The sequence below is a fragment of the Macrotis lagotis genome, chromosome X (genome assembly GCF_037893015.1).
Source record: "Macrotis lagotis isolate mMagLag1 chromosome X, bilby.v1.9.chrom.fasta, whole genome shotgun sequence".
In the NCBI taxonomy this organism is placed as follows: Eukaryota; Metazoa; Chordata; class Mammalia; order Peramelemorphia; family Peramelidae; genus Macrotis; species Macrotis lagotis.
This window is the reverse complement of record NC_133666.1, coordinates 618268964-618290620: the sequence shown is the minus strand read 5'-3', so window position 1 is coordinate 618290620 and position 21657 is coordinate 618268964. Positions and strand designations below refer to the sequence as shown.

The following is a 21657-nucleotide window of genomic DNA, read 5'->3' as shown; positions in this document are numbered from 1 at the left end:
TCTCTCTGGTCTTGAACTAGATGACCTCTAAAAACTCTTCCATCTATAACATAATGTAATATAATTGAGCCCCAGTACTCTGTCCCCAAAGTTCATCAGAGATACTACCCTTTCATTCTAGGTACTAAAGAGACATTGTTTTGCTTGTTTTATACAGAGATCCCTCTCTGTATGGGCTGTACAGATAGTTCCCTGAAGCCTGGAAGGGCACACCCACGAGGTGATCAGAGTTGCCTCAGTAGAGGGTTGGCTTAGCACTCAACCAGCTCTGTTTTCTTCTTTGCCTAAGCCCTTTAGGCTGACATGGTTTCTCCTTTTTTGGGAGCCACCTGCCAGTTGGCATGGGGCCGAGCCTGGGTATAATTAGCTACCCTGTGACAGGTGGATGGTTTCGGGTGAGCCAGGCCTTGGCTCAACCCTAAGCACTCAATCCAGTATTGCCCCCGGCCTCAGTCGACCTGGCCCCCCTCCTTCCCTTTCTGTCCCCTCCTATTGGGCCTCCCTGCTTACTGAAAGGAGTAAGCTGAGAATCAACACTTTTACCTCCCTTTCTTCAGGTATGGACAGTCCAAAGTGGTCAGAGACCCAGGCTGTTGTCACTAGGCCCTCCAGGAGTACTGGGAGAGCATATTAATCAAAGCTTAGTGGAATATTCCCATGAAAGTTTTCTCAGATTCTACTCTGGAATCCTAGGATTTAGAGTTAGAAAAAACCATAGAAACTATTAAGCCCAGTTCTCTTACTTTACAGACTAGAAAACAGTCCTACAAAGGTCATAAGATAAACTTTAGAACAAGAAGATGTCTCTAAAAACTGCCTGGAACCCAGAAAAGGAACAGTGTCATAGGGACCTCCTCCCACCTCTTTATCAGGCTTCGAAAGAGCATTAGGGTCAGGAGAAAGTGAACTTATCCCCAGGGCTGATGGGAGGGATTAGCAGCTCATAACTGGCTATGTTCTGTGCTGGCTGGAAGGAGGGAGGGAGTGAACAAGTGATCTGGGAAAGCTTCCCTCTCAGAGCCTGGTGATTGACACAGTGTGGGCCAGGGCAGCCCCCAGGACCAGCCAATGCCATCCCCTTCAGGCCCCCAGAGCTGGGAATCCCCAAATACAGAGAGGAGTGCCAAGGACAGCTCTGCCCACTGAGCCAGAAGGCACCAGGCTTTTTCCCTTAGCTCCCTTTCCCGGCCAGTTCTCACCCCTAGCACTGCTATCAGCACCATTAATTCTAACTACTGCTGGAGAGATGGGGAAGAGGCCTGCCCTGTAAGAGGCTGGCAGCAGCCAGACCTGACTCTCCCAAGCAGCCTGGACTCCTGCACACATTGGTGTGTGTGTGTGTGTGTGTGTGTGTGTGTGTGTGTGTGATTATGTATTATTTATTACAATTATGATGTTTATATTTATATAAACATATATTTATATAAATACATATTTATATATTTATATGGCACTATACCAAATGATAAAGTTACAGGAGATCCTCTACCCTCAAGGTCTAATGGGGGCGACAAGAAGCAAACAGACAAGTAAGTCATATACAGTATACATAAAAAAATAATTCACAGAGGGACTGAGTATAGATGCCTGTTGAAGATGCGATCTTAGTTGGGACTTAAAGAAAGCTAGGGAAGCCAGGAAGGGGAGGGGAGGAAGGAAAGCATTGGAGGCCTGGAGGCCCCAGAGAATTGCCTGAAACTGAGGCATGGCGGGTCTTGTTGGGGGAAGAGGATTGAAAAAAGGCAACCTGGAAGCCAGGATCACTACAACAAAGTGGGGAGGAACTGAAGGACAAAATAATCAGGAAGTTTGAATGCCAAACAGCATTTTGTAGTTGGGCCTGGAGGTGATAGGGAGCCACTGGAGTTAATTGAGTAGGAGGGTGATGGGCCCCTCCAACTGCATTTTAGGGAAAACGTATCTGTGACTGAATGGAGAGCAGGTTTGAGTAAAGAGAGTCCTGATGAAGACAGAACTACCTGCAGGGAGATAGGGGTTCAAATTCCATTAGAGACATTGTGGTTGGATAAGCACTGACTTTGGAAGCAGAGGACATGAATTTGAACAATTCTGCCTCTCATACCACCTTTTCTATCCCTGACAACCTGTGTGACCTTGAGCAGGTTCCCTTTACCTGTCTGGTCTTCAGTTTCCTCATGCTTGACTTTCCTCAGGCTCTATCTATCAAAGAGGACCAAAGTTTAGACTTTTTCATGGTCAGATGAGAGAGAAAAGGGAATAAGAGAAGGCTTAGACAAATTTGAGGGCATCTTTTGGAAATAACTCCTGCTAAATCCTCCCCATTTTTCCCACCCCTTCAGGTCATAGTAAATTCTCTCCTGATGTCTTCCCCACGGTGCAGATTAACCTTGGGACTTAATACTCTATGGTTCTTCAAGAATGAAGAATTTCTGCAGCTCACTCATTCATTCAGCAGATTTTTATTGAGGTTCTACTACATATAGAGTCCTAGACCAGGCAGTGAGACAGGCACAAAGCAGAAATAAGGGTGTTTTCTAAGAGAAGGCTCCTTAACTTATCCAAATGTATTCATGGAATACATTGTCTAGTAGAGGGGTGCCTTTCCTTCTACAAATATGTATTAAGAGATTCCTGGAGACCTGTGCCAAGTAAGTGGGGCTATGCGAAATAAGACATAGTTCCTGCCCTTGTGGAGCTCTTAGTCTAGCAAGGGGATTCATTAATTCAATAAACATTTACTAGGACCCTCCTAGTATGCATAGGTCACTGAGGAAGTTACAGAGTTTAAATAACACATGGTCCCTGCTCATGTGTAGCTCACAATCTGTTGGGGAGTTAAGATACACAGATATACTATAAAAATATTAAATATTACATGAAAAATGTATTAAGCACTAAAAAGAATTTTGTGAGGCCTGAGAATAAAGTCTTACAAACCAGGGAGCTCAGAGGAAACTTCTCCCAGAGGTATTTGAATGCCAAGTGGTATCCTGGAGTGGAGCAAATAGAAGGAATGAGTAGGGTTAAGAGTTTCATAAGTCCATGTCCATGAGGACTTCAGACATGTGCATTCTAGCTCCTACCATTTCCTCCGACTTCCTCAGCATTGTCTTGCCTCACCCCTTTCTCTTTGTCATTGTCCTAATTCATTTTCTGCTGTTGTTTTCCATAGTGCAAGAAAAAGCATATGCTCCTGTGTCCAGACTTTTCCCGGAAGGGGAGCTGCCCCCGAGGCCTGCAGTGCCAGCTGCTTCACCGTCCCAGGAAGCGCCTCAGCAGGCGCTCTGCTCCTCCACAGACCTCAGACACCAACGACTCCCCCACCAAGTGGAGGAGATTGCGGAGTGCTGGCTCCAGGTAAAAAGGGGGGTTGTCAGAGCAGTGCTCAACTCAGGAGAACAGGGCCCTATGACCAGCCCCTTCTGCAAGCAGAAGTAGTAGGGCCCAGGGTCCCTGAGGAAGTTTGAATACTTGATCAGCATACTGAAAACCAGGAGCTTTAAGACCATCTTGAATCTGTCACTTTTTTTGTAACAATAACCTAAGATATTTCCTCTGAGACACTGCAAAATCAAGAGAATAATTCTTATACTCCCTGCCTATCGGGTTTTTATTTTTTTTAAATTTAGTAAATTTTAAAGTCACTTCAGAAAATTGAGTTATTATCTACTACAGTCCCCTCATTTTACAGATGAGACAGATCTAAGGTCTAGAGAAGTAGAGAAGGAATTTATTTAAAATCATTTGGTAAATCATTAGCAGAATTGCTGGGGTTAGATATCCAGAAGAACTTCCTAGCAGAGCTTACTATTACCTTGATGAAAACTGCCAACAGAGAATTATAATGGTATTAATCCTCTGGATACTCAGGGGATTTTCTAGGCTAGGGACAAAGTCACATAGAAATGGATCTCTGAAGGTTGCAGATTGATTTTGAGGGGTTTTTTTGGGGGGTGGGGGGTATTTGTTTGTGCAAGGCAATGGGGTTAAGTGACTTGCCCAGGGTTAAGTGACTTGCCCAAGGTCACATAGCTGGGTCTGAGGTCAGATTTGAACTTGGGTCCTCCTGACTCCAGGGACCGTGCTCTATCCACTATGCCACCTAGCCACCCCCAGATTGACTTTGAAAACCACAAATGAGCATTATCTATGTTGCATTGTATTTATTTTGTCAGGCAGCTAGGTGGTTGAGTGGATAGAGCCCTGGTTTGGAGTCAGACTTGACTACACATCTGACTTTAGATTGCTGGTTGTGTGACCTTAGGCAAATCACTCAACCCCTGTTTACTTTAATCCACTGGAGAAGGAAATGGCAAACCACTCCTGTATCTTTGCCAAGAAAACCACATGGACAGTATGGTCTAGAGATCACAAAGAGTCAGACACCATTGAATGACTGAACCAAATGACTCTTTTATTTTATTTTGTTTATTAAATATTTCCCAATTATATTTTAATATTTTAACTTCAGTACTCAGGAGGTTTGGTCCTTGAATTTGACACCTCTCAGAGAGTGGCAAAAGCATGGACTAAACAAAGAGACATCGTGTCAGAGACTAGATTCAAATTTCAATTCTGTCACTAGCTTTACTAGATCAAATGAGGTAACATGTCCAGCACTTTACAAATAAAGCATTATATAAATTCTAGTTATTATTATTACTATTGTTATTTTAATTAATACCTTATGAAATTGGATAAAATTTAAAAATATTATTGATATATTTTGGTTTCATGTCATATAAATTTCTTCTTGTATCCCATCCTTTTTCCTTTTGCCAGAGAACAATCCCTTATAACAAAGATTTTAAAAAGAAAGAAAGAAATGAGAAAGAAGGAAGGGGGAGGGGAGAGAATCAGCAAAATTGATAAATAAATTGGAAAAATCTGATATATGTAGGGATGCAGCCTGATACATTTTTTTTCCTTCTTTGGACTTCAATTTCCTCCATTTATAAAAGTAGTATATTAGACTCAATTATTTCTGGGGCCCTTTACTAATTTAAATCTTCTGACCTTTGGAGGCATAACTTTTCTTCCCATGATTGGACCATGAAAGAGACTATCCCTAAACCCTGTCTGAATCTGTAGAGCTGCCTGAGCCTTGTATTCAGTGGAAAGCAACCCAACTGAGTGCCTTGGACTGATCTCTAGGCTTGTTCAGAGCGAGTAGAGCCCAAATCCTCCTGATGATCAAGGGAGAGGTGAATGAGCAGGTACTTCAAGCAGTTCAGTGGAGCTTTCCTGGTTTTCTTGCTGCCTTTTCCCACCTTGTACCCGAGATTGCCTTCCTTACCATTCCCTGATCCCAAGAAACTAATCCTTTGAGCCCTCATTTATAGATGAATGGAAAACCTGGAGCCTTGGGCTCAAATTTGACTGTACCACTTAACTGGACTCATCAAGTCACTTTGCCTCTCTGTATCTCAGTTTCCTCATCTGTAAAATGTTGCTCTGGCGCAGCTAGGTTATTCAGTGGATAGAGCATCAGCTCTGAGTCAGAAGAACCAAAGTTCAAATCTAGCCTCAGACACTTAATAAATATCTAGCCATAGGACCTTGGGCAAGTCATTGAAACACACTGCCTTGGAAAAACAAAAACAAAAAATGTTGCCCTTTAAGGTCCCTTCCAGCCAGAGGTGAGTCAACATTCTAGAGCTGGATCCTCTCCTACAAGCTCTTCCTTCCTCTACTTTCTCCTTCCTCAGAGAGGAGTAATGACTTTAGCTGGAAAAAATAAGAACTCTAACATTCATTTGGAACTTGAATATGCTTGCCTTACATTAGCTGTAGGCACTGGTGGGTTTTAAGCACTCTCTCTATTTTGTCAATGAGGAGCCTGAGGTTCAAAGAGATCAGTCATGGGTCCACTCTCCCAAGTGCTCATATGTAGATGAAATTTCATGCACTGCTTTCACCAAGGGAGCAAAGGGTTAGGATGACTGCTCCCAGAAGCACTTACTCAAGATCATAGCTGCTCCAAGAGGCATTATTGATGAATGCCCAGTCACAAGGAAGCTGGCCCTCACTCTTGAGTGTTAACCACCTCTGTTCCTAGCTAGAGTTGACTACTGTTTTTGCTTAAACTTGTGCCAACAAGTCTGACTTGGAAATTAGAAAGTGCTAGATTTTGGAACCAACCCCTTTGCCTACTATAAACCTGTGCCAGGTCACTCTCTGGACCAAGTTGAGGTAAGGAATAGTGAAATAGGTTTCACATCCTTACACCTTGGAGTCATACTATAAACATCCCCCTTTCTACTACATACCCACGATCCAGAAACATTGCCTTCCTCTGAATACGTTTTCTCATTTACTTAAGGTGATTACAGTCCCTGCGCTGTCCCTTTCCCAAGGCTATTGTAAAAATGAATGTGAAAACATTTTGGAAACTATAGTATGGAATATACATTTAAAGACAGTGATGGTAGTGGTGACTCTCCTTTAAAATAGCCCTGCAAGATAAAATCTGGATTCATTATTTTGTCATTTAAAGTCCATAGGGCTCTGGTACTAACCTACATACAGTACCTTTCTACTTTTAAGTCCCATTGTTCCTTAAATCTACTTCATTTGTCTCTAGCCAAAATAAACTACTTTTTATTTCACAAAGATATATTAGTCTTTCTCATCTCCAAACCAATGTCCATACTACTTCCCTACAGGGTCTTCTTCCATGTCTCCATCCTTCAAATAAATTCTAACTCAGTTGCTGTTTTTTTTTTCATTCAGTTTACTTAATAACTGTATACTGAGTACATCCATTAAAAGCCTCCTCCAAAATATAAGGGAACCTGGCTTCAAAAACTGCCATCAAAAGCAAAAGCTCTGACTAGGTCTTCTAAACTAAAAAGGCTTAATGATGGATAGTGTATTCACCATCCAAGTATCAGCCTAGCAAAGCATAGAAAAGTTCTTCAGTAAGTTGACCACTGGGGAGTGAGTTTTTCAGCCACAACAGACATTAAAAGTCTATAATCTTCATGAAAACTCTTCATCATCATGAATTCAGAAGAACCTAGATCAAAGAAAACATGAATCTAGAGCGAACAGGGGAGGCTTTGAACATCAGCATCAAAGTCTTTTTCTTTAGTTTGGGAACTCCGTGTAGTTAAGGATGAGGTTAGGAAAAAGAGCATAATTTGGAGATTGGGAATAAGAGACAGCCAGGAGGTGCAGTGGATAGAGTGCTCAATCCAGAATCAGGAAGACTCTTCTTCATGAGTTCAATCCAGCCTCATACCCTTACTATCTGTAAGTTACTTCACCCTGTTTGCCTCAATTCCTCATCTGTAGAATGAACTGGAGAAGAAAATGGCAATCCAAACTCTGCCCTAACAAAGTGACTTGATGACTAACCCCTCACAAAACAACAACAAATGAGAGATACAAAAATCACAAGATCAAGGTAAAGAGAAACTAATGAAGTATTTGGGGGGCAGAAAACTTGAAATCAACTCTTTACTCTCTTTGAGGTCTTGTTTTTCTCTGAATCTTTTTTCTTTTTAAATGAGGGATGTAGGATTAAGGGTCTTCCAAGTTCTGAATCTTCCTGAAAGAAAAGGAATATGGAGATTTCCCAAAGCCATCTGAAAGGCAAGAAAAGAAGGATCTTTTTTTTTTAGGTTTTTTCCAAGGCAATGGGGTTAAGTGGCTTGCCCAAGACCACACAGCTAGGTCATCATTAAGTGTCTGAGACCGGATTTGAACCCAGGTACTCCTGACTCCAAGGCCAGTGCTTTATCTACTATGCCACCTAGCCTCCTGAAAAGAAGGATCTTGATTTTATTTCACTCTTCCCAGGCCTTGTCCTCATTGCTCACTGCACTGTTTTCTCCACAGGAAGTTCACATCTCCGAAGTCACAGACCAAGAATACCTCCAGTTCCTCCTCCTCTTCTTTCCTGTCATCATCAACATCTTCCTCCTCAGCATCATCAGATGTAGAGGAGCTACAGGAAGGGAACATGGAGGCATCAGGTTCCAGGAACCTCTCCAAGCTGCCCTCCTACATCTCTTTGCAGTCTTCATCTAGCCCTCGGGGCCACTCGGCTTCCCGAGCACGTAGGAAGAGCCCAGCCAAAGAGGAGACGGGTAGGACTTGGGGTACCCAGGGTAGTTGTGGAACACACCATGAATTCCCTCCTCCCTAGCTGTGGTGTCCCTCCCTCCCCCATCTCCCATTTCTGACTTTGTCCTCAACACAACTTCCATACTTCTCATAAAAGTGCCTAACTGAAGACGGGGATATCTACCTTCTTTCTACCCATAAGCAGGAATGTGGTGGTCAGGCTCTGGGATATGGGACTGAGATTTCAACTACTAATATTTCACTGTGCACTGAAAACTGTGCCTGATACTTTCTAAGATACAAAAGTTAGCTAAGTCTTGGCCCTGCCCTCATGGAGTTTACCATTTAGTGGTGGGATAGATGACTGATAAAATATAACAAGGTAAACAATAAGAGTCATAGAGTGGGAATTATCAAAATCCTATAGAGATTCGAAGGAAGGAGAATGCTTCTAGTGAGGAGCTCCCACAAAATAGATATTGTCTCCTCCTCAGAGCAGGGGCTCCCTGGGGGCAGGGAAGGTCTGTGTTTACAGTTCAGGTAAGCAGAGGTAACAGTGATGTCTTCCCCTCTCAGACCTTAATGACCTACTTGCCCAGTGTCAGTTACTTTCTCTGTTCAAGTCTTTTAGTCTTGTCCTTAGGAATCTCAAGATTGGAGGGAGAGAGAGAGACCCTGTCCTTTGGTTCCTTTCAAAAGGGAAGAGAGAGAGAGAGATCAGCTCTCTTCCTGATCCAGGGGGTCCTCAGCTTCCATTTCTCAGAATGGAAAGCAGAAGTGCACACACTTTTTCATTCAGTTAAGCAGACTTTCTCTTCAGACCTTTGCATGGAAAATAGGTAGGGAGATTGAAAAGGCTGGGGGGAGACTTCTAGGATGAAATAGATTATTAGGTAAGTAATCTCTGCCCAGGGTAGTACTGCTGGGGGAAGGGAGTAAAGAGAACTACATAATTATTAGCAAGTCTTCTTGATCATTTATTCAAATATTCAACAAACTCAGTAATACGTGCTATGTGCCAGGCCTTGTGCCAAACTCTGAAGGCAAAGCAAAAATTTATAAGGTCTAGTCTCTGCCCTCAAGGAACTTAAGAGTCCAAACATAGCTTGTAGTACAAAGCAGGCTGGGGGCTTAGGAGCAAGAGTGCTGGGCCTGGAGTCAGGCCTCAGACACTTACTAACTGGGTGATTGTGGGCAAATCACTCACTTAACTTTCTTTGTCTCAGTCTTTTCTGGAGAAGGAAATGTCAAACTGCTTCAGTGTTTTTGCCAAGAAAACCCCATGGGCAGTATTGGTATGTGGTGGTCCCACAGGGTCATGAAGAGTCAGAATCAATTAAATGACTGAACAACAATAGTACAAAGCTGCCTATGAAAAGGGAGAGGCATAGGGGGTTGTTGGATCCCAAACTTCTAGCGGGGCTCCATGAGGGCAAGGGCTATGTCTACCCCTTAGACCGGGGAATCTCTGAAAGCAAGGCCTTATTTCTAGTATTTGAATAGATGTGAAGGGAAAGGGTTGATAGAGACTAGTTAATTGAGAGGAGGGGAAGAGAACTTTGTGCTGATGCCCATAGATTTTAGGACTGGATTCAGGCAAAGCTCTCTAGAGGGGCCTATAGCTAGGAAACCAGACTTCTCTACCTAGGGGTGTCCCTGCTGAAGGTACTAGAAGAGCAGCCAAGTCTTCCACAGGACTGGAAGTCTATTCCTAAGGGTTGGACATCTAGAGCTCAACCCTGGTAAGAACTCCAAGGATCTAGCCCAATCTGAAGGATCCCTGTGACCCACCTCCCTTTGGCTCCAATGCTGCTCAGCTTCCCTGGCCAGGGCCCTGCCTGGATGCCCTGGAATTCCCAGCCTAATAGCCCCATCTGGCCTTCTCTCTTGGGGAATTAATTCTGTTATGTTCAATACATATTTATTGAGGTCCTACTATGTGATTTGTGTATTGCCCTTTGTCCAGGGCAATAGGAGGCAGCATGATGTAGTGGAAGGTGAACTTGAGTCAGAGGACCTGGGTTTGAACCCACTGCTTCTTACTGCCTACCTTACTGTGGCAAATCACATAACCTCTCTGGGCCTCAGTTTCCTCATCTGTAAAATGAGATTGGACTAGATGATTTCTAAGGTCCTATCCAGTCCTAAATCCTATGATCCTATGAAAGATGAAGAATGACAGCCACTGCCCTGCGGGAGTTTACAGTCTAATAGGGAAGATATAACATGTATACAAGTAAGTATATACAAGGTAGGGACAAAGTACCATGAAAAACTTGAGATGGGAGAATTCTTTTTTACACAGGAGATGAAAGAAGGCTTCATGGAAGATGTGGCACCTGATTAGGGCCTTGAAGGAATGCTAGAACCTTCCTTTAAGGAGACTGAGGTTAGAGGAGACCATTTCAAACTTGGGGGCAAAAACAACTGAGAGTGAACTTGCTTAGAGACATGAATGTGGGTGTGTCTGTGCAGGTATTGCATGTGCTAATCATAGGTATGTCTGTCTACACATGTGTGAGGGAGAGAGGGGTTGTACACATGTGCACTTATTCTCTGGAGTAATGGAACTGAGGGAGGAGTGAGCATCTTCTCATGTGACAACTGAGAGACTTGGACTGGTATGGCTGATTGTAAGCAGTGGCCTTGAGAGGAGAAAGTGGCACCAAAGGAGGAGGCTAGAAGGGCTCAGGTGCTGTCCTATGTGTGTCTCTCCTCGGGTGAGCCCCTAGACCAGGGAGCAGGGGCGTGGGTGGGCCGGGCACAGCAGGTAGCAAGCGTTTCCATATTTCACCTTCCCATTAAGCCGCCCATGTGCTCTGTGCGCTAATCGTACCCAGCCGCACCAACGCCAGCCATTCCAGGCGAGGGCTAATTTAATTAGAAAGCACCCATTTTAGTTAATTTGTTCGAGAAGATCACTGAAAACTCCTGGAGAGAACAGATGTTTCCCTCTCCCCCGATGAACATTTGGGGCTTGGTAAATGGCTCCACTCAGCCTTGTTTAGGAGAGAAAGGAGGATTTTATGGCCGCAAACGACCCTTTCTGTAAACATTTTACAGCTCTCTGCACGTTTGAGTGACGATAAACCCCGAGCAACTCGGCGGGCTGCAAATTTGCGACCATACGGCTATCATTTTATTGTCATATTTCACGGTCGTAACGTTAATGGAAGATGCTCGCTACAGCCTTTTTTAACAGCTCCGCTGAGCACGCTCAAACACTCGCTTTGGCAAATTCAGGCAGAGGGGCGGCTGCCTCTAGTTTGTTTACAGCCTCTGCTTCTGGAGGGCGAACTTTTTGGAGGCTCTGCCACCTATTTTCTTGTCCTCCGCTTCACTCACTAGACCCCTCTCCTCTTCCCCGTCCCCAGCCCAGAGAATCAGGTCAGCAGACCTGCCAGGTATTCACTTGTGACCCTAATCACCTTTCATTTTCTGGGCCTCAGTTTCCCACTGTGTAAAATGAAGGGGTTGGACTTGATTATCTTTAAAGCCTCTTCAAACTATAAACCCTGCGATCCTAGAGCGCTTTTTACCTGCTGAGGAGGCAGTGCTGTCTGCTCATGGGACCCAAGGGCCACTGTACAGCTGCCTCCATCTGGATGAGGCTGTAGCCCCTAAGTCTTATCCTAAAAGGAACCCAGCCCAATCCTTCAGGGATACCTTTCCTCCCTTCTGGCTGTTCAAACCCCTGGCTGTGTGTATGGAGGGACAGGCACTCTAGGAGTGGAGATGGGGGACTCTTCCTCAAGGGTCCTTTCCCAGGAGGCAAAAAGGGAACTGATTTAAGGAAAGTGTGGGACAATAAGAAAAATACAGAATGTAAAGCCAGTCGGCTTGGGTTAAAATCCTGGCTCTGTTACTTGTCACTTTCTGACCCTGGGCACAGCCTGTCACTTCTTGGACCTCAGTTTCCTCTTCTCTAAAATGATGAAGTACAGCCAGATGATCTCTAAGGTTTCATCCAATCCCTTGGTCTTATGGCCTGTCTTTCTCTGTCTCTGTCTCTGTCTCTGTCTCTGTGTCTCTCTGTCTCTGTCTGTCTGTTTCTCTCTCTCTCTCTCTCTCCCACCCTCCCACCTTCCCCCTCTTTCTCTCCCCCTCCCCCCTTTTTCTCTCCCCTCCCCTACTCTCTTGCTCCCTCCCTTACCCTCCTCCTCTTTTCTCTCCCCCTTTCTCCTCATAAGCCAGCATGGGAGTGGTGAAGGAGGATGACTGTGGATCTGAAGATACCCCACCTTTTGGTTCCCCCCCCCCTTCCCTTTAGATTTAGATTCAGAGGGCTTAGGTTCAAATCTCCACTCTGCTGCTTACAAACTATGAAACATTAAACAAGTTCCTTCCCCTTTCTGGACATCTGTTCCTCCAGAGAGGACTTTGAGCTGTCATCTTAGGGAGAGAACAGAGCAAAGGATCTGACAAATGGGGAAACTGAGTCCCGTGGGGACTTGCTGACAGAAGTCATACTTCTGTCTCTCATCTGTCTGCTCCCCTAGGGAGTGTCCACATGCACCCAGAGGTCTGTCTAGAAGATAAGGACTTGAACCCCCTCCTGACCCTCTTCAGGTGCCCTCATCCTCAAGAAGAAGCCAATAGGAGATAGTCAAGTCTTGATCAATTGGCTCCCAGGGCACTTTTATTCTTTTTAGGGGTGGGGGGAGATGGGTGTGGGAGGGTAGGTAGGATTTTGCTAAAAGAAATCCCTCTAGCCCATGATCCAGCACCAGAAAAAAACAGAAGGTGGGGCTAGGAGAGGCAGTGTTTCTGGGAAATGTATGTAATAATGAGGACTGTCCCAGGACACTCACTTCAGGGTGCCTTGGGATTCAGTATAGCCTTGCTCCCCTGCTAACAGGGATAGATTATTTTAGACCACCATCACCTCAGGAAAAAGGAAGAGCTTCTCTTCCAGAGATGGGTTCCAAGACAGTAGGTGGAGAAGCAGGTCAGAAGGTATTTGGGGGAGCCTTTTTTGGCCAGCTTTGAAGGACTTCACTGGGGTGGAGGGAAGCCTTTGCGTGAGTCGCCCTGTAGGTGAGCTGTTGACACAGGGTTCTAAGTCACTGTGGGTGGGGAAGAATAAGGTGCAGAGAGCCGGAAGGGGCGCGGTGAGTGCCCCAGTAGACTGGAGCAGGAGCCAGCTGACCCGTGGGCCTCGATAGGCGGACGGGCCAAGGGGGCCGTTGACTCTCGGTTATCTGCTTCGCAGGTTATCTGTGGCGAACATTTGAGCCCAAGTTGCCTCCCCGCCTCCGTTCCGCGCACTCTCACCGCCCGGCCCCCGTGGGCCTGGGGGAGGCAGACTCAATGGAACCCCAGCCTGAGCCACGAAGTATTAGGAGGGTAAATCTGCTGCTTTAAAAAAAAATGTTGCCCTGGGTTGCACCCCAGAATCCCATGGGAATGACTTTGGGATAGAACATGTGCTGGTTTGGATTATCTGCAGCATCTTTCTCCTGGGATAATAGGGAGTTGGAAGCATAGCCCTCAACAGTGATCAGTGACTTCTACTAGGCAGGGACTCTTGTCTGCTAGGCAGGATCGTCTTGTTCCTTGTCCTTTTCCACCTTCATCCCCACCATGAGTTCAGTATAAAATTTATTTTTTCCTTATTCCCCAATGCTTTAAATCCCTCAACATTATGAGAGAAAGAAATTGGTTTTTAGAAAAAGGGGGGAAATAATGAGGGAATGGGTAAAGAAGAATACAAGAGACCCTAATAGGTTGTTCATCAGGGACATGAAGCCCCTATATCCTCCCTTCTCTATTTCTCTGTTCCATTGTCCAACTATGCCCTTTGACTGTGTTCCATACTCCATACCCTGGAGAGAAAGTATCTGTTCCCCTAGGCTTGTAACCAGGACCCCAGGAATCTCAGCTCCAAGAGCTAGGTATACATAAAATAGGGACTAAAGTTCTTGGACAAGGTTCCCACATTACCACAGGGAACCTCACAAAGTTGAATCAAAAACTTTGTTTATACTCCCCATATTTAATAGAGGCTTAAAAAGATTTTTTTAAGCTTTAAAAATTTTAATGTTTTTAAATTTTAAATTTAAATACAGGGAAAAACTACCTTTCTCTTTTATGCAAAGTGGGTGAACTTGTAAGAGTCTTCAAAATTACCTCTGTTATAATTGCAACCAATAAGGTGAGGTTGCTAATCCCTTTCACCAATATATCGGCCAGCAGCCCCATGTCCAACTTCACCCAATAAAACTTTCCCTATAATGGAATAGACATCTTAGAAACTCAGATGTGGTCACTGTCTCTGCCCCCTCAGTGACCTTTTAACTTTTAAGACAACTTGAATCAGCATCATGACCTTGGAATGTTATGGGAAGCAAAATCCACCCCTTTTGTCTTCTGCCTGAACCCCCATAAAGGGTCATCACTTAAAAGTCTGATTTTGCCAGAGAGACAGCTGTGGTGGGCTGGAAAATACCCTGAATCTAGAGTGGCAAGAGATAGGCCTCAGCCCTCATTGTCGCTGACTCTCATTGTGACCCTAAGCAAAACCTGTTTCTTCTGTGGACTTCAGTTACCCATCTGTAAAATGAAGAAACTATTCAAAGATTTCCAAGGATCCTTCCCATTCTGATTGGAGTCTCTTATCAGGGTAGAAAAGACCAATGTAAGAAATCCAGTAAACATTAACTGAGTTCCTGTCACATGGGACACTGTGCTATGTACTAGTCTCACCAAGATCATGGTTATATCACTGAGGGGATTCTTGTTTAGGAAGTTAGATGACTCTCCAGTGCCTTTCAACTCTGAAATTCCATAAGGTTCATGTAGGAACAGAAAAAGTGAAAAGTTTGAATGCAGAACATATCATCCATGATGTTAAAAGTGATTTATCTGAAAAGGGTGAAAAAAATTTCCTCCTATCAGACAACTTCTCACAGAGCTCTCACACAAGCCTTTCTCTAGAGCACTCTCCAACTCATTACTTTTTTTCTATTCCTAGTGAGAGTAACTACTCTCTGCCAGATGAAAGAAAAAGAGAATGAGAGTGAGTGAGTTTCTGATTGTTCCCACATGAAGGAGGAATCTGACAACCATTTAGTTGGGAAACATTTTCTGACCTCTACAGGCAGTATTGAGAGACACAGAAGGTATTAGGGTAGTGGAAGGCATTTGAACCTTTGATTGGCAGGCAGAGCTCACCTCCATCATTTAGACTTTAGAGCTTTTAAAAACAAGAGGGAGAAGATATGGAGGGGTATATTTGGAAATATATATATGAGAAAAAGATTTCCCAACACAAATTTAACATCCACAAATAGGCATCCTTAGAGGTCTTAAAGTAGACACTAGTTGATAGGATTCCTCTTCAGGCACAAGTTAGACTAGATGAGTTTCCTCTGAATTCTGAACTCTTCTGAGTCTGTATAATTCACTTGCAAAAAAAGGGCTTTTTCATTTCTTAACTTCTCATTTTGGAAAATTCCTATTTGCCAATGAAATGGATACCCCTTCCCTACTTACACACACACACACACACACACACACACACACACACACACACAACTGTGAACTAGCTTAACTTTCTTTGTCCCTGTACATCTTTTCAGTCTGTGCCCTGCTTTTAGTCATGCCATCAAAGAGAAAGCTTCCTAGTTTTTCTGATCCTCCCAGGTAGCTGCCTCCAGGGCCTGTGCCATTGACTTTTCCCAACATAGCACAGATCCTTTCTCAAAGTCAGAGTCTTGAAGTTTATTTTCTACCAAAACCTTAAGCTTGTTACTACCACTCCTCCATCTGGACATGATTTTACAGTGTGACACTTTCAAACATTTGGGGCTCCAAATTTCCAGTCAAGAGCTCCTTTGACTACCTGATAACTGACACATACCAAATTTTTATTCTCTCTTCTAAAACAGTGAGACTCACAGAAGCTAGTGAAGTCCATGAGGCTATTCATTCTAATTCTGGTGGCTCCAAGCTGCTGGAGTTTTGAGTGATCTATGTCTGTATCTGGTTAAGTTTTTCATCTCCTTTCTGTCAGTTGTCTAGTCTTGACTTTCATTATATCTTCCTTGAGCAGCCTTTCTCCTTCTGCTTTTCAATTTCTAACTTAATGCAGGCTTGGAAACCAGATCATAGGATTTGGAGCTGGAAGGGACCCAAGATTCTATAGGATCTTGAGCAAGTCATTGATCCTTTTTGACCCTCAGTTTCCTCATCTATGCAAAAAGAAGCTTTTTCTTTAGGGTTCTTTCCAGCTCTAATTGTTATGATTCTCAAATCTGAACTGCAGAGAAGGAAACTGATGCCCACAACAGGAAAGGAATTTATCCAAGATGGGGCATGTAGTAAGAGGTAAAACCAGAATTCAAATCCCAGCCTTGTTACTCCAAATTCACTGCTTTGGTCCTATCATAATTATGTGTGGTCCAAGAATCAATAGACTGGAGTTCAGGGGCTTTTTTGGTAGAAATTATTTATTGATATTAATATAAACTATCTTTATACTGTATGTAAACTTTTAGTGACTAAGATTCAGAGCCTAAGGAAGCAGAGTTTAGAATCTAAACCAGGGCAAATTGGTGGAACCATTGAACCTAGAAGCTTTCAATTATTTCTGTGTTCATAGTGAACTGAAGTTAATGGGTAGTGTGAGTTTTGAGAGAGAATTCATAGATTCTTTAAGTTTAGACTCAGAAGGATTCTTAGAAACCATTTTGTCTATGTTCCCTCCCTTATTTTACAAATGACAATGAAACCCAGAGTGAGGGAAATTGATTTGTAGCAGGAAAAATGGGCAATCTGCTGCTACTGCTAGAAAGGGACTGATTGGAGTCAAGTAGACTGGCTCCAAAGGTAATGGGCACCACTGGTCTAGAAGGGACCACACTTATGATCTCAGAATCACAGAGAAAGGAACCAAGCTCTACCACAGAGTAGAAACCTCTTCAGAAGTGCTGGTTACAGTGGAAGTGACAATGGCCCCAAGTTGGACCTTTTTGTGGCCTAGCTGCAAGTACCATTGGGAAAGGACTCAGCCCCAAGAACATAGCACTTCTGGGCTTTGATGTTTGCTTCCTTTCTCTCCATTTCCTAACCAAAGTTGATTTCAATTGATCTCTGGGAGACCAATATAAGGCAGCCTAATCCCATGAAAAAAGTCTACTTGAATCAAAAGACCAAGCATAAGTCTCATCTGGGCCACTTATTGCTGTCTGACCTTGGGCAAATCACCTTACTTCTGAGTTTCAATGTCCTTATCAATAAAATGGGAATAATAATACTTGCCCTTCCTCACTCCTAGGAGTCTTGTGATAATTAAATGAGATTTAGAAAGCAATTTGAAAACCTTGAAGCACCACAGAAATATAATTAATTTAGAGAAATTTGCTCATGATTTGAACAAGAATACCCAGGATCTCAGGATCTCAGAAGCCCTGGAGACTAGATATGAGAAGGACAGCAGATCTGGGCCTTTTGGAGAAGGGAGAAATAAGCATAAATGCATATTATCACTCATTTCTATAGTACTTCTTCATGGTTTTGATTGGTCTCTTTCCCTTTCTGCCTGGGGTTTTCTCCAACTGCTCAAGATAGAATCTCCTAAATGAAGGAAAGGGAAAGGGAAAAAGCAGTCATTTGTGACTTTTATGACTTTGTTTTGGAGGTAACCTGAAATCTTTATTGTTTCCTTCTCAGGTCTCACATAGGGGCTAGGAAATGGGACCCCTAGCTAACTGAGGAGTTGTTATTCAGACTTGGGAAGAAGTGATATTTTATCATAACTCTCCTTCTGCCTCTAGAGTTTCAAGATCAGCTTTAAAATGGTGGGAAAAAGTAAAAGTAAAAAGTAAAAGAGATCCCTGAGGGGCCAGGGCTACAACTGTGATCATTTCCACCATACTTATAACATTCAGTGACTCTAGGGTTGATTTTGTATTAGCAGCAGGCAAAGGGAAGGAAAATCTCTGCTGGTTTTGATGTCTGGTGATTCACCAGAGGTGAATATCATACCTTCCAGCCAGGAGTTTGTATTTGAGCCAGTTCTACTTTGCTTTCAGTGGTACCATTGTCATACCAGCTCATCACTTTTTTAGAACCACAGTGCTATGGAGAAAAAATCACCAAATTAATCCACAGATAAAGCTTTTAAGAAGCTAAAGTATCTTGTATTTTCCTTCTTATCTTCTTTGACTCTTAAATTGTTGTATCTCTGAGATAGTCAAGATTGTTGGAAACATAGGAATGAGCAAGGTTGTAAAGAGTTTTAAATGCCAAAAGTCTTGATTTCTGATCCTGGAGGTAAAAAGGAGCCACTGGATTTTATTGAGCAGGGGAATGACATGGTTATTACCTGTACTTCAGGTAAAATCACTTTGATAACAGAGTGAAGGATATATTGAAGTGAGGAGGGGTTTGAGGCAGGAAGAAGGCTCTTAGAAAGGTATGACAATATGCATGCAAGAGATGTTGTAGAGAAAGAACTTACACGATACAATTGTGGGATGAAGGAAAAAGCGAATAACACCCAGGTTAAGAACCTAGGTAGCCAAAAGAATGATAATCATCAGTTATCAAGTGTAATAGAGAAATTCTGAAGAGAAGAAGATTTGGGAGACGTACAGGTTGGTAATGTTTGGTTATGTTGATTTTGAGATGCTGATGGGACTTATGTTTTGAAATGTCCAACAGATAGATGGTGATGTGAAACTGGTGCTTAAGAGGGAATCATCTGTACAGAAATGATAATTCAAGTCAGAGAAGGTGATGAGGTCACCAAGTGATAGTCGAGAGAGAAAAGAGAAGAGGGCTTTTGACAGAGCCTTGGGGAGACACATGGATGAAGCTAGCAAAAGAGAAAGGGCAGCCAGGTGGGCAGGGTCATCCAAGACATAGGGAGAGTGGAACCAGGAAGGAGCAAGAGTTAACAGTGTCACATGCTGCAGAGGCCAAGAAGGATGAGCATTAGGAAAGTGACCATCTTAACTCCAGGTTTGCAGTTAAGGAATCATTGATAACTTTGAATGGATTGAAAAAGTCAGAACCCAGAAACTTATGACCCAGAGTGGTTAAGTAAATCATATCTAGTATGAAAGGCCAGATTTGGATTTGGGTCTTCCTAATCCCAAATTCAATATTCCATCCACCATACAATACTGCTTTTCATAAATCATATAGCTGCCACTTTCACTGGAATTTGAATAGCTGGACAGCAGTTCATATGATAAAGGTCTGGGGATTTTAATGAACTAAAAGCTCATCTCTCAGCAGTTTGACATGGATGCCCCAAAAGTTCATGTGACTTTTAGCTACACTATAAGAGTAAGGGAATGGGATTGTCTTGATATCTGCTGCATCCGGAATATGGGAAAAATATTCAGGAGACTTGGGGTAAGTTTGACAGAAGTGGTATTTAGAATATTAATATTTGGGGGCAGCTAGGTGGCGCAGTGGATAGAGCACCAGCCCTGGAGTCTGGAGGACCTGAGTTCAAATTCAACCTCAAATACAATAATTAACTTAGCTGTGTGACCTTGGGCAAGTCACTTAACCCAATTGCCTTGCAAAAACAAACAAAAAAGAATATTAATCTTTGAAAAGGCAAAGGAATCATCCAAGTATAGTCCTGTTCTGTACCTTAATCTATCTTACCAAGGTTCAATTAGTTGACGAATTTGAAGGGACAGAAATGTTGGGAGAAAGTGACTATGACATCTTGCTTATATGTGACTAAAAAGGTAAGGTCTGGTGTGATCTGAGGAGTATAGTGTATTTTATACTTATGAAAGTTCAAAAGAAAAATCAAAATGATCCCATGGTCTGAAATATAAAAGGGTAGTCAGCTCACAAGGAAGCAAAAGTGCTTGGGAATAAAATTCTGCTAATGCAGTGGTGAATGGTTCCTGTACAAAACAAAAGTGGCTCGCTTAGCTTCATTCTGAGCTCTCTAATAAGCCCAGATTTTAATAAGAACATGTACAAAAAGATGAAAGCAAGATTAGCTAACTAAAGGGATAAAGAATGTTGAGGTCCTGTGAGAACAGTGTCGGGAAGGCAAGCTCAGAGCCAATGAATGTATGCCAAGGAACTGTTTCTGTCTTATTTGGGCAGCCACCATATATAGCTGCTCGCTCACATGGAGCTTACAGATCCCTAAAATTCCTAAATCTTTTTCAGACAAACTTTGGGAACCATCCCTTCCCTTATCTTGTCCTTGTGACATGGATTTTTTTTTAAAGTATGACTTTACCTTTTACATACTGAATTTCATCTTATCATCAAGTATGCACACACATATGATGGAAGTTTATAAAAATTCATAAAAATCAGCTGCACATGTATTCACTCATATAGCACTTTAGATTTTCAAGACACTTTTATATATATTATCTTATTTGAAACAACAACTATGGAATAGATAGGAGCAAATGTTATCCTCATTTTACAGATGGAAACTGAGGCATTAATATATGCAATATATTAATCAGCAAATACTTGTTAAGTGCTTACTCTGTGTCAGTTGCTGTCCTAAGGGCTAGAGATCCATATACACAAAAAGTGAAACAATCTACATTCGTGTGTGTGTGTGTGTGTGTGTGTGTGTGTGTGTGTGTATCAGAACAAGATATAGAGCTGATAGAGGGTATCTTTGGTGGGAATTTACTCTAGCAGTCAAGGAATCCAAGAAAGTCCTCCCAGAGAAAGAGGCATGTGAACTGAGTCTTCAAGTTAGAAATTCTAAGAGTTAGAAGTTGGAAAGGGGACAATTCAGAGAATGGAGGATAGCAAGGAGACCAGTATGTAAGATAGTAAGAGTCCCCAGAGGAGCATGGGGTCTAAAGAGGAGAGAGAGCATTCTGGATCTTGAATGGTGGGAAAGAGCTGAAGAGGAAAACATGGGGTAGGAAGACCAGGGATCATGGGGTTAGGGAACAGCATGGGCAAGAGTTAAAAGATGGGAACTAGAATCATAGGATTTTACAGTCAGCAAAAACTAAGTTACATCTGTAGGATCAACCTTTCAGAGTAGGTGATTTGTCCAGTTACACCTAGTTAATGACAAAGCTTAGATTTGAACCCAGGTCTTTAAATTCAAATCCAGTTGTTTTCTCTCTTTACCACAATGACAGATCAAGGAACTTGTCTGAGGATGATGAGTTACTGGTTTTACCAAGAAATCATTTGTTGTGAGAAATCAAGTGATGTGGACATAAAGAAAAGATAATCCCTGCCTGAAGGGGGTTGCAGCCATGGACAGATAGGACGCCTATAGGATAAATCAGAAAGAATCACTAGGGGCAAAGCACTGGGAAAGGGTCCCTAGAGAAAGGGGGATTTTAACTGGGTCTTGAAGGAAACCTGGGGAACCAGGAGGTGGCAATAAGGAGAGCATTCCAAGCATGCAGGACAGCCGGAGGAAATGCCTGGAATCAGGAGAACAGGGACTAGTGAGGAGGCCAGTATCACTGGATCAAAGAGGTTGGCGGTGTGGGAGAGGGGCATTAAGAGATTAAGGTACTTAACCCCATTGCCTTGAAAAATCTAAACAAAAAAGATTAAGGTGTAAGGTGTAAGAAAACTGGAAAGGGGTGTGGAGGAAGGCAAAGGTGATCGGATATGAAGGACTTTGAA

At 43.0% G+C, this 21657-nt stretch overlaps 1 protein-coding gene across 2 annotated transcripts in view; it reads left to right on the top strand.

Moving 5' to 3' along the window:
• The window catches only part of ZC3H3 (zinc finger CCCH-type containing 3), a 527107-nt gene that overhangs the window by 492357 nt on the left and 13093 nt on the right, over positions 1-21657 (top strand). Inside the window, exons 10-12 of one of the 2 annotated variants that reach the window (XM_074202952.1) lie at positions 3155-3339; positions 7825-8075; positions 13265-13398. In XM_074202952.1, the coding sequence (XP_074059053.1) occupies positions 3155-3339; positions 7825-8075; positions 13265-13398 (570 nt within the window). The remainder of the gene's footprint in view (positions 1-3154; positions 3340-7824; positions 8076-13264; positions 13399-21657) is intronic. The other variant, XM_074202953.1, reaches the window with a different exon arrangement.